Here is a 12,490-nt window from a genome sequence, read left to right as displayed (position 1 = left end):
AAGGCCGGGCTCAGAGGGCTCAGCGGAAGAGTGTCCAGCCTTTGTTCACAACTTTCCTGGCCAGCTTCTCTGTGGGGCCCCTAACCCAGCTGACTCCCTCTCTTCCTCCCCCTTCCCAGCCTGGCCTCAGTGCCAGCCACAGCTCTAACAGCCTATCAAGAGGAGTGAAGGTCTCTTTCACAGCTTCTTCTTTTTCCTCTCAAATGCAGACTAAGACCAATTAAGAACCAGAGCCAGAGAAGCCCATGGTCTCTACAGCCTGGGCGTTTCCAAGAGATGGAGAATAGAATGAAACTAATGGAGTGACGGAGCTAGAAGAATAGGAATTGGGATCGGAAAATAGTTTGGTATTTCAGAAGTGGAGGAGCTAAGGGCAATGACAAATTCCATGGCATGTGTGCCTGGCAGGGTAAAGTAGAATTTACGGGGTCAAGGATTTGTGGGGCCAGTGGGATGAAGCGGGTATTCATATGGACACTGAAGTCAGCCAAGGACCAGACAAGAAAGAATGTGGTGAGGCAGATGGATTAACTGCATACACAGCCAACCTGAGATTTCCCAGGTACAGAGCCCTTAAGCCTGTGTAGCTCCCTGACTGCCTGCTCCCCAAGAGTCGCTGTCAGCAGTCCTTCGTTAGTCTCTTCTGTTTATATGTTAGACTTGGGGAGATTAACCAAGTTCTCTGCTAACGATTTAATGCCAACTTGATTTTACTCAAATCTGTATAATTCAGAAAGTGGTATAAATTTCCCTCAGAGAAAAAAAAGATGGCAAGTCCCAAAGGAATTCAGATTGATGACTAGCCCTGTCCTCAGCTGAGTGAGAATGGACAGGTGACACAGTGAGGAGGGCTACCAGTGCTATACTGCAGGAACGGAGTCCCAGAGGCTATGGCAGCCTGAGGAATGAATGGCTCCTGCCTCACAGTCCTGAGCCTCATCCCTGGAGACTGCTGTCATTCCATTCCATTCCACTCCACTCTATTCCATTCCAGCCTCTCTTCATTCCCAGGCTCTGGAGAGCCAAGTGTTAAGAACCAATGGGCATAGGAGGGACCAGTTACTCAGAGCTATTCCTGTGGGACATTTGAGATCCTTCACCTTACTTGGTCCAAGCGTCAGGGGCACACAGGGATCCACAGAGTGATGGCCAAGGGAACTTCCCGACAGTGAGGTAAGTCTGGATGGCTCCCAGACACCACAGTGCTCATTTCCAGCAGTTTGACCCATCAGCATCCTGATTGTCTCATTTCCACACAGTAAGGAGGAGCTGACTGCATGAGTCACAGGGATGATGTTAGTCGATAGGAGCCACCTCCAATTACAAGGAAGGTCTGCTCTGGGCCCTGGTGACGTGCAGACCCAGTGACATTTAAAAAGTGTCTCACTTTACCCCCTGGTTTTAGAGTTTTGTGTTTTGTGAGTAACTCAGTTGCTTTTAAGAGAGAAGAGAGAGAGGACAAGGAATGAGTGCCCTTCTAGAAGACTCTCCAGAGGAAATTTTTCTACCTCTGGCTTCTGGCTTCTCTGGTTTCTTATTCTGGGTTCTCTGAAGAGGCAGCCAGGGACTTCTGCTGGCCAAGCTGGTGGGGTAAAACATACGAATTCAGGTGGGACTAAAGTCAGTTACACTAGGTCGTGAACTTGTTTCTTTCTACTTCTTACTGGCAGAGAGACTTCAAGTAAGTCACATAACCTCTCTGGACCCCACTTTCCTTTTCTGTGAAATGTCTGTATGAGGTTTGTCAGTAGTGAATATGCAAGTGCTTTGAAAACACTAGATATGTGTTCATTAATCTCTTGAGTGTTCTGGGAATGGCACACCTCCTCCCTGGCCAACAACGCCAACCACATCTAGGGATCCTTTTCGGCTTTGAGATTCTGCCCTTTTTTCCTTTCGCTTATTATTTTTTTTCTTTTTTGCTTGAGTTTGCTCAGTCCCAACCTCCAAATTCTCATCTTTGTTCTAAAATTCTAAGCTGGAGGGAAATTGAGCCAAGAGAAGAGACAATGATGACCAACCCTCAGCTGAATGGAGCGATTTCCCTGATGCCACTGCACTGGTACAGCTTCTATTCCCTACCTCCTGGTCCCATCAGCATCACAGGCAATGTCAGGGTCCATGGAGAAATCACGTCTAACACTCTCAACCCCACAGTTTATTGACTTTCTCAACACCAATGATTATGGTGCACACCTAGACCAAATATTGTCCAACTGGAGACTTCAAAGGCTGTTGGCATCAATATTTAACCATCTGCTCACTTGTCCAAGGAGAAAGGGAGATCAGTTACTGTACTTTGTGTTCAGCCTCTCAGTGCTCTCCAGCTAAAGACCACCAGGACTGTGCCTATTGTTGAAAACATTGGGTTTATTACTTTTTGCAGCTGGCGAGAGTGCATACTACAGAGAACTGTGGAGTATCTCAGTAACAGCTTGTTAGAAAGAACCTATTACAGGATTTGGGCTTTGACTGGGTGCTATTGAGGAGGGTCCTAGGAAGTGGAGCTTTGCTCTGAATTTGACGCTGTCAGAAATCAGGACAATTTCATGATTCTTCACAGAAGAGTGGTGATGATTTCTTGGTCACACATCCAATGTTCATATATGTATAGCTGGTTTTGTTGGTCTATATGTCTATTCCTGAATGAACACCACACACTCTTAGTTACTAGAGCTGTATGATAAGTTTGGTATTGTTTATTTTTCTTTTTTGTAATGCAATGTTGGACCTAAGCTTTGATTTCAAAAACATCCATTTTGGGTTTTTTTTTTTTTTTGCTTTAAAAAAATCTTTATTGTATAAGTTTTCAAAACACAAAAGCAGAGAGAAGAATATAATGAACTCCTGTGGCCCTATCATCATTCCAGCTTCAATAATTAAAAATAATTTTGCCTTTTTTTTATATCTATCCTTCTTACCTCCCCCATCCCCTGAATATTTTAAAGCAAACCTTAAATCATATCATTTCACCTATAAATACTTCAGTTATATATCTCTATTAACTAAAGATCAAAAACGAAAGCATCCATTTTTTACGAGGCATCTGCTTCAACGAAGGCACTTGAATAAACACATTGCCAGCCACAGAACTAGGTGAAGAGCCGGGCTGCCTCCCCTTAATGAGATTCCTTTGTTTTAGTGATCTTAACTGATTTCAACAACTGACCATTTGGGCCACTTACTGTCTTTCTCTGCCCTGCTTTAAATTCCCGCTCTTATTTTTTCCCTCTCTGTTAATCACCTTCCTCCCCGCCCCCAGCTTCCATCCCTGACCTACTGATGTTGCCGTTTCCTCTTAAGAACTGGATCCCCACCTGGAGCATGGTCCGTGGCTCCACCTGGGGCACAAACCCAGAACCTTCTGCATGAAAAGCAGATGTGCTAACCACTACACTATGGAGACACCCCACTCCCCGCTCTTATGTTTTAAATTCACCAATAGTGGGCCTGGGAAACCCTAGACATGCAACCTTGCTGTGTAGCCCTAGGTGTGCTGTGTAATTTTCAGGTCCTGTGAGTGTGATGAACGTTTATCTTTTTCAATGTTTCCTGATGATTATTGCTGAAGGACATCTTGCAATCATAGTAAGAACCACGAGGACGGGTTCAGCCACAGTATTGGTTATTGATTGGCTGAGAGTGGCACAAAACAGGTATTTACTAGAGTGATTCCTGCCCCCTTCTTTTTTCAGAAGTGTCTTGACTCTCCTTGTGTCTTTCAGCTTGTCAAGTTCCTTGAAAAACTTGTAGAATCAGTCGAATACATAGAAAGAACTGACATTGTATAACATTAAGCCTTCCTATTTGTAAATGTGCACACCTCCCTCTTCATTCGGGCCTTCTTTAATACCTTTCAATAAAGTTTTATAATTTGCTTTACATAGATCTTAACGCACATTTTGTTAAACGTATTCTTAGCTAACTTGTTAAACCTCCTGTTGAGGTTATTTGCAAAGATAGTTGCAATAATCTCTACAATCCTTGCCCGTTTGTATGCTTGCCCGTTTGCAATACTTGTCGCTTCTCCTGTAAAGAAGTGGAATCTTTTCCCCAACCCCTGGAAGCCGGGCTGGTTTTGTGAATTGCTTTGATCAACTGAATAGGATGGAAGTGACGCTGTGGAACTTGCAAGTCTAAGCCTCAAGAAGTGGAGCAGCCTCTGCTCTTGACCTCTTGAAACACGGCTCTGCAACTACCATGTGAAGAAGCTTCGTTTAGCCACATAGAGCAGAGATGAGATATTCTAGCTGAAGATTTCTAAACCTACTAAACAACAGCCAGTGTCAATCACCAGACATGCTAGTGAGGCCATCTTAGTAGCCACATAGAGCAGAGATGAGATATTCTAGCTGAGAATTTCTAAACCTACTAAACAACAGCCAGACATGGTATTGAGGCCATCTTAAGCATTCAGCTCTAGTTCAAGATGCCAGATGATATAGTCACATAAATGACCTCACACAGCACCAGAAAATGAGTTGCCCAGAGCCCAAATCACTGACACAAAGAATTGTGATTAAATAAAATGGTTATTCTTTGAAGTTACTACATTTAGGAGTGGTTTGTTAACAGAGCAATAAAAAACCGAAACACCCTGATGTTATGTCTAATTGTAGATTCTTTGGAGTTTTCTATGTAGAAATTTCATATAATCTAAACGTAATGGCATTTTTGGTTTTTTTATTTCCCATCTTTATACCTTTTTGTTTATTTTTCCTACTTTGCCGGTACAGTGTTGAATACAAGGCATGGCTGTGAATATATCCTTGTTTACTTCTTCATTTAAAAAGAAATACTTCTAATATTTTACTATTAAGAATGAAATTTGCTGTCATGTTTTGTAGATACTGCTTATCAGGTTTTCAAAAGTTTCCTTTTATTTTTATTTTTAAGAGCTTTTGGGTCATGATTAAATATTAAATTTTATAATTTTGCAGGGTATCTATTGAGATAGTTTTTCTCTTTTAATCTGTGTAGGTAGTGAACGACATTGATGAATGACATTTATTTACTTTCTAATTTAAAGTTATTCTTATACTTCTGGTATAAAATTTGGTCACGATATATATCCCTTTACACATTCCTGGATTCATTTGCTTATATTTAGTTTAGAATATTTTGCATATGTTGGTGGGATTGACCCATAACTTTTCCCCACATACTTTCCTTGTCTCGTTTTGACACAAAGTTTAACTGGCCTCATAGGGTGAACTCCAGAGTACTTACTCTGTATTTTCTGAATGAGTTTGCATAAGATGGAAATTATCAGTTTCTTGAACCTTTGGTAGAACTTGCCTGTAAAAGCAACTGAGCTGACATTTTTCTTGTAGGAAGATTTTCATTTCTTTTTCTGATTCAATTTCTTTAATGGTTCCAAGACTAGTCAGGTTTTCTAATTTGTTTTGGGTCAGTTTTGGTAAGATAAACTTCTCTAGGAATTTTTCCATTTTGCCTGTTTTTGGATTAATTTTGTTCATATCGTCCTCATATTATCTTTTCCATCTTATATTTTACTGGTAATTATTTTCTCTTTTTTCATTCACAATATCATTTGTCTTTTCTTTTTTTCCTTGATCAATCTCACTAGAGATTTACTTTTTAAATAATCTTCAGAGAACTAACTTTTGGTTCAACTGATCTTCTGTACTATATTTTTCTTTCAAAATTTCACTAATTTCTGCTGTCTCTCTGTTATTTCACATATTCTACTTTCTTTGGTTCTGTTTGATTGTTTTTCTTCTAATGCTTTGGGTTTGGTGCTTTCTTTAATTTGCAGGCTTTCTGCTTTTTAAATATAAGCATTTAAGGCCACAAATTTTCCTCTTAGTGACATTTTTGCTGCATCTTACAAGTTTTGGTATATAGTATTTTATTATGGTTTAGAGTAAAAAAAAAAACTTTATTTAGAAAAGTTTTAGATTTACAGCAAAATTGAGAGGAAGGTGCAGAGATTTTCCATCTAACTCCTTGCAACCTCACATGCATAATCTCTCCCATTATCAGTGTCCCCCTCTGGATGGTATATTTGTTACAATGAACCTACGTCGACACATTATAACCACTCTCAAATTCATAGTTTACCTTAGGGTTCGCTCTTGGTATTGTACATTCTACGGGTTTGGACAAATGTATAATGACATGTATTTATCATTATAGTATTTTACAGAGTACTTTCAATGTCCTAAAAATCTTTGTGTTCTGCCTATTCATCTCTTCTTTCCCCCAGCCCCTGTCAACCTCTCATCTTTTTTACTATTTCCAGCTTGCTTTTTCCAGAATGTTAGACAGCTGGAATCATACAGTAAATAGCCTTTTCAGATTGATTTATTTCACTTAGTAATATGCATTTAGGGTTCCTCCAATGCCTTTTCATGGCTTAATAGTTCATTTCTTTTCAGTGCTGAATAATAGTCTATTGTCTGAATGTATCCATTCAGCTACTGAAAGACATCTTATTTGCTTCTAAGTTTGGCAGTTACGCATAAAGCTGCTAAAAACACCAGCATGCTGGTTTTTATGTGGACATAAATTTCCAGTTCTTTTGGGTAAACACTAAAAAGTGTGATTGCTGGATTGTATGGTAAGAGTATGCTTACTTTTGTAAGAAACTGCCAAACTGTCTTCCAAAGTGGCTGTAGCATTTTGCATTCCCACCAGCAATAAATAGGAGTTTCCGTTATTCCACATTCTCACCAGCATTTGGTGTTGTCTGCATTCCAGAGTTTGGCCATTCTAGTAGGTGTGTAGTTGCATCTTGTTGTTTTAATTTGCATTTTCCTGATAACATATGACATGAAGCATCTCTTCATATTCTTATTTCGCATCTGTATATCTTCTTTGGTGAGAAGTCTGCTCCTGACTTTTGCCTATTTTTTAATTGGGTTCTTTGTTTTCTTATTGTTAAGTTTTAAGAGTTCTTTGTATATTTTGGATACTAGGGCTTTATAGAATATGTCCTTTGCAAGTATTTTTTTCCCAGTCTGTGGCTTGTCTTTTCATTCTCTTGATATTGTCTTTCAGAGAGCAAAATTTTTTTATTTTAATGAAGTCCAGCTTATAATCATTTCTTTCATGGGTTGTGCCTTTGGTGTTGTATCTTAAAAGTCTTTATTATATTCTAGGTCAGCTAGATTTTCTTCTGTTATCTTCTAGGAGTTTTATAGTTTTGTGTAGATTTAAGTTTTAAAGTTTCTTTCATAATTTCTTTATTGACACATGACTTATTAAGAATTGTGTCCTTAAATATACAAATGAATGGAATTTTATATAACTTTTTTTTACTGTTGACTTCTAATTTAATTTGTGGTCAGAGAATAGTCAGTATGATACCAATTCTTCAAAATTTACTGAGCCTTACTTTCTAGCATAAGGTCAATTTTTGGAAAACACTTCATGGGTTTTTTAGAAGAATAAATCTTTAATTGGTGTAGACTTTTATACACATTTTCAAAAAAACCAAGCTTGTATGTTAAACTATTAAAATCTTATACTTTTTTACTATCTTTTAAAGCCTATTTAACCAATTAGTATTCGAGAGAGGTATGTTGAGATCTTCCGCTGCAAATGTAGATTTTAAAATTTCTTCCTATAACACTATTGATTTTACTTCTTATATTTAGCGGTTAGGTACATACAATGCAGTTTTAACATTTTTTAGGGAACTAAATCTTTTAATATTATGTAGTTACCTCTGTAGCGGACCCTGTTGAGGCTCCATTTGTAACTCCTCAGAATTTACCTCTACACCGAAGGCTTCTTTCTGTGAGTATCTGCAATTCTGTTTGGAACACACATTTGGACCAAATGCGGAGCAAGCTGAAGTCCTGAGAGTTAAGACTCCAGAAGTAGCCCGAAACCAATGATGGATGGGGATTTGGCGGATAAATACCACCCCCCTTCCTTGTCTCCCAGTTGGGATTATTCTAAAATCTGTTTAACAGTCTTCTAGGGTGCCCCACATTGTTAATGGGTTTGATAACAACAACAACAACAACAACAACAACAAACAACAACAACAACAAAAAGTCTTTATTGGCTTTAATCTCTTTCCTGTTCCACTTCCTTACTATCCTACTAATGTTTCCTAAAATAAATTATTTGCACCCAAATTCAAGGCATTTTATTTATTCCTAATAATAAGGGAGGTTGTCTATTTAACTGGGATGCTTTTTGAAGGCAAAGGGTGTGCAATAATAATGACGCTAGATAGCGGGAGTGAGCGAGGACTGTTTGAGGCGAACAGGATGTACAGTCATCCTACTAATTAGGCTTTTTGTCCTGAAGTTCATTTGTTTTATGTCAATAGTTACCCCACCTTCCTTTTGCTAATGATTTGCCTAGTATTTCTTTTTCCGTTACTTTACTCAGCTTTTCAAATCTTTTATTTTGGGTGTATTTCATTTAAATAACATACAGTGCTAGATTTTTAAAAATACAACAGATTGTACTTTAACTGATGAATGTAGGCGATTTATAATTTATCTGTAATCTATTATTTAGCCTTGTTTCTACTATCTTATTTTTGGCTTTCTATTGTCCCACTTTTCTTTATCCCTTTTCTTGGCTTTTAAAAAAATCGATTGAGTTTGTGTTTGTTGTTTCTTTAGTCTATTTTCCCTTTTATTGGTTTGGAACTTATACCAATTCTGTCATAGTGGTTACCGCAATAACGTTCCCCTGAATACTTAAAATCTGAAGTTACTATCTTATCCACTTTCCCTTTACCAAAAAATTCAAGGATCTTGGAGTAGTTTCATTCTGATTCACCCCTACCCAATTTACATACTATTATTTCCCTGTATTTTATTTGTCAGGATTTGGAAATTACAGATTAGATATTATTGTTATCATTTTATAAGGCACCATTCTCTTTGTACTCATCTCTTTGCTCGCCATTCTTTTTTGTATCTTTCTTTTGGAATAATTTTCCCTCTTCCTAAAATATTTCTGTTAGAAGTTCTTTTAGTGTTAATGATAAACTGTAGTTTTTATTCATCTGATAATATCTTTATTTCGCCCTTTTATGTGGAAGATTGCTTTGCTAGGTACAGCATTTTAGGTTAACAGTTATTTTTGCCCATCATTTAAAAGATATTATTTTACTTTCTAATGATTTTCATTATGTTGTCTAAATGTATATGATCCATCTTTTTCTTTTTGACTACTTTTAAGATCTCTCTGTCTTTGATATACTCTAGTTTTACTGCATTTATTTAGATGTGAAAGTCTCTTTATATATCTTGTGTATTAACCTTCCCGCATTTGTATATTTATGTTTGTCATGAGCTCGACAAAAATTTCAGTCATTACTCTTAAAATATTACCTCTCCTCCATCTTTCTATTCTTTCCTTTGAGCTTTTATGTGTTAGAGCTTTTCATTCTACACACCATATCCCTTAATCGCTTTTTCATATTTTTCATCTCCTTGTCTGTCTGTGTCTTATTTCAAAAAATTTCTTCAGATACATCTTCCAATTAAATAACTCTCTTCAGCTGTATTTAATGTGCTGCTTAACTTTTATTTACATTTTTATTTCAATAAATTATATTTTTATTTATAAAAATTTTATATTGTTCCTTTTCAAATTAGATCACTTTCGATAGTCTCTTGCTGCCTGTTCATTTTTGTAATTTTGTCTTTTATTTCTTCAAGTATTTCATAATTATTTCATATTTCATATCTGATAATTTCAATATCTGAAAGCCTCGGGGGTCTAAATCTATTGCTTCTTAGTCTGCTGACTCTCATTCGTGGTGATTTGTTTCCTTCTGTATTTAATGACCTTTCATTGTCAACTTATCTTTGGTTGATCTTAATCTCTGAAAAATTTAGGAGAAGATATTCTCCAGAGAGGATCTGAATTTTTATTTTCGAAGTCTGGGATACTACCAACTGGAGTCCCTTCTAGGATACCAACTTAATCCAGGAGTCTCAGGTTCAACTCTCCTACCTTGTCACAAGTCCGACTCTAGCCTTCTGTTACAGAGCTATATACACATTTGCCCCTGGGTAATCCACATTTTGTGAGTGCTAATTACTCTGGACTTACTTTACAGTTCCAAGCTTTTATACATGCTGATCCTTCTGCCTGGAATATGTGTCCTTTCATGTTTATTTTTTATTTTTTTCACCTGATTAATTTTTCTAAGACTAAGTTCAGACCTGTCTTTCTCCAAGATACCTTTGCTGACAACCTCTAGTCTGGATTAGATGACTCTCCTGTATGTTCCCAGAGCACCTTGTATCTAATTCTGTCACTGCATCTTTCATGCTGTATTGTAATAATCTGCTTACTCATCTGTCTTCCTCCAAGAGATTTCTTCTGGGCAGGGGTCATGGCGTAGTTATGCTGTTTCCCCAGTGTCTATCTAGTACAGGGCCTGGTCAATGGTAGATTAACAAAGGTCTTTGAATAAATGAAAGCACATCTGAGTGAATGAATGAATGGGTGAATGACGATGGTTTTGGAATGGACAATTTGGGGTTTGCAAAGAGGGTGAAGGATGGTGAAGGGAGATGAGAAGAAAAGAGAAAAGGGAATAACTGGTGTTTTAAAACTGTTTGTTTTGTTCTCCTTGCTTACGTGGAAGAAAGTTGTCATTTCATCAAGTTTATTGAGCATCCAGTATGTGCTAGGCACTCTGCTAGATGCCAGTAATACAAAGATAAAGACCAAAACAAAATAAAATAGAAACAAAACCCACTTCCTTACTTAACCCTCTCCCCTCCACCTGCCATTTAAGGCAGATTTGGCTTGAGCCAGGAAGCCGGGCCCTCAGGGATTCAGCACCAGGGAATGCAGTGGGGCATGCTCTCTTCTCACCTAACCTTCACCCTTGCCCCTCAAGGCTGACCAGCAATGTACCCCTTCTCCAAGTCCTGCAACTCCCATATGCCCGAGCAATTTAGGCACTTGCTTTATCTCATTCTGGATGAGGCACCTGAGAAGGTTAGGGGAGCAGTTCTGGCAAACTAAGGGAGGCTGCAAAGGCACACCTGCTCAAATGAGCCTGGAGAAGTGCACAGGGACAGGGAGCTGGGAGGGGGTGCTGTCAGGTAAGGGTGGAGGGACCGACTAGAGATGTTGCTGCCCTGAGGGCAAGGACCAAACTTGCTCCAGTGCTAAGGTAGAGACAATGGCCTTGGGAATTGCTCTGCGGGATGGTGGAGAGTCAGAGCTGGAGTTTAGGGGTTGGGAAGGGGCCAGGAATTCAAGGACCCCTAGAGGCATTAGGGAAGAGAGGTCAGAACACACAGAAGGCCTCCTCTGCCAGCTTTTTAATTACCTTCTCTCTTCACACAGATTATTATCTTTCCTGTGAATTGTTTCAGAGGCCGGCTGGAATAGGGGGGAGGGCATGGGCATGGCCTGGCTACACAGTGGCCCAATCTTTCTGTATTTTGATGTTTGTACGGTTAGGGAGTCGCCCTTCTCCAGTCTCCTGAGCTTCTGGGAGCAGGGCAGGTTCTGGAAGGCGGAGGCCAAGGGTTGCATCACGTCTCCCTGACATGCTTGGGAGCAGTAAGCCTTCTCCTCCCCCATCATTTCTCTGGAAAGTCGAACCTTATTCTCTCACAGCTGGAGGAAGCCCAACAGCTTTTCCTGGGGATAATGATTGTTTCAAAGGCTCGTTTTGTAAGGAAGCTAGGGAGAAGGCTTAGATATGAGGGATTAAAAATCAGTTCTTCACTTGACCTAGCTTTCTGGGCCAGGGGAGTGAGTGAGAATATAGGAATAGAGACGGAAAGAACGCTTGGCACGCCGCTGAGGGAGGCTTTGGGAGGAGGCCAAGCACGGGGGCTTGAATCTTTTGTCCTTGTTAGGGCCCAGGTCAGGGGTCAAAGGAATGTGCTTGAGGTCCTCTCTCACCAGTCCAGAGTTACCCAGGTGCCAGGTGCCCGGTGCCCAGAGAAGGGTGATTCCAAGGCACTGCCTTCCCTTGCTCAGAACAGCTCCCTTAACGCCCAGTAACCAGGATCCAGCTTCCCACAGTTTATAACAGTTGTGCGTTTTGGGCAAGTGGTCTCTCTAGTCTGGGCTTGCCGAAAGTGTCCCAGGAACCAGGCGTTTGTTCGGAGGGAAGGGAAGCGGATGGGAAGCGTAAGAGATCCTTAGGAATGGCATGGGACAGTCATGGGGTTAGGTTACTGATGTTAGTTCCCATAAGACCCTTGGGGGACTGGGCCGGAAATTTAATAGTCTATAAGGTTCTAAGGGTGCACAGCCCATATCCAATGAGAGCACGGCCCGTGAACCCAGAGCAAACGCGACGGGGTTTCACTCCCAGGTCCCTCTCGCGCGGCCCGCAGCATGCCCCGTCTGCGCATGCTCACACTCTTCCGCAGGCGAGACCCGCGCGCCCTCGCGTGGATCTCCCCTCGCCTCGCTTCCCGGCGACTCAGGCCTCCCCACCGTCCCCGGGGGAGGGCGGGTCCCGGGGCGGCTCAGGCGCTAATCCCCACCGGGCCAGCCTCGTCCTGCTCGC

At 40.2% G+C, this 12,490-nt stretch overlaps 1 protein-coding gene across 1 annotated transcript in view; it reads right to left on the bottom strand.

Moving 5' to 3' along the window:
* Positions 1 to 7,743: 7,743 nt before the first annotated feature.
* Positions 7,744 to 12,490, bottom strand: part of HEPACAM (hepatic and glial cell adhesion molecule) — a 17,557-nt gene continuing 12,810 nt past the window's right edge. The window contains exon 8 of the mRNA XM_025049166.1: positions 7,744 to 7,780. Coding sequence (XP_024904934.1) covers positions 7,744 to 7,780 — 37 coding nt within the window. The remainder of the gene's footprint in view (positions 7,781 to 12,490) is intronic.

This window comes from Pteropus alecto, unplaced genomic scaffold, assembly GCF_000325575.1.
Source record: "Pteropus alecto unplaced genomic scaffold, ASM32557v1 scaffold135, whole genome shotgun sequence".
NCBI lineage: Eukaryota > Metazoa > Chordata > Mammalia > Chiroptera > Pteropodidae > Pteropus > Pteropus alecto.
The sequence above is the reverse complement of the archived record's forward strand: the minus strand, read 5'-3'. Positions and strand labels throughout refer to the sequence as shown.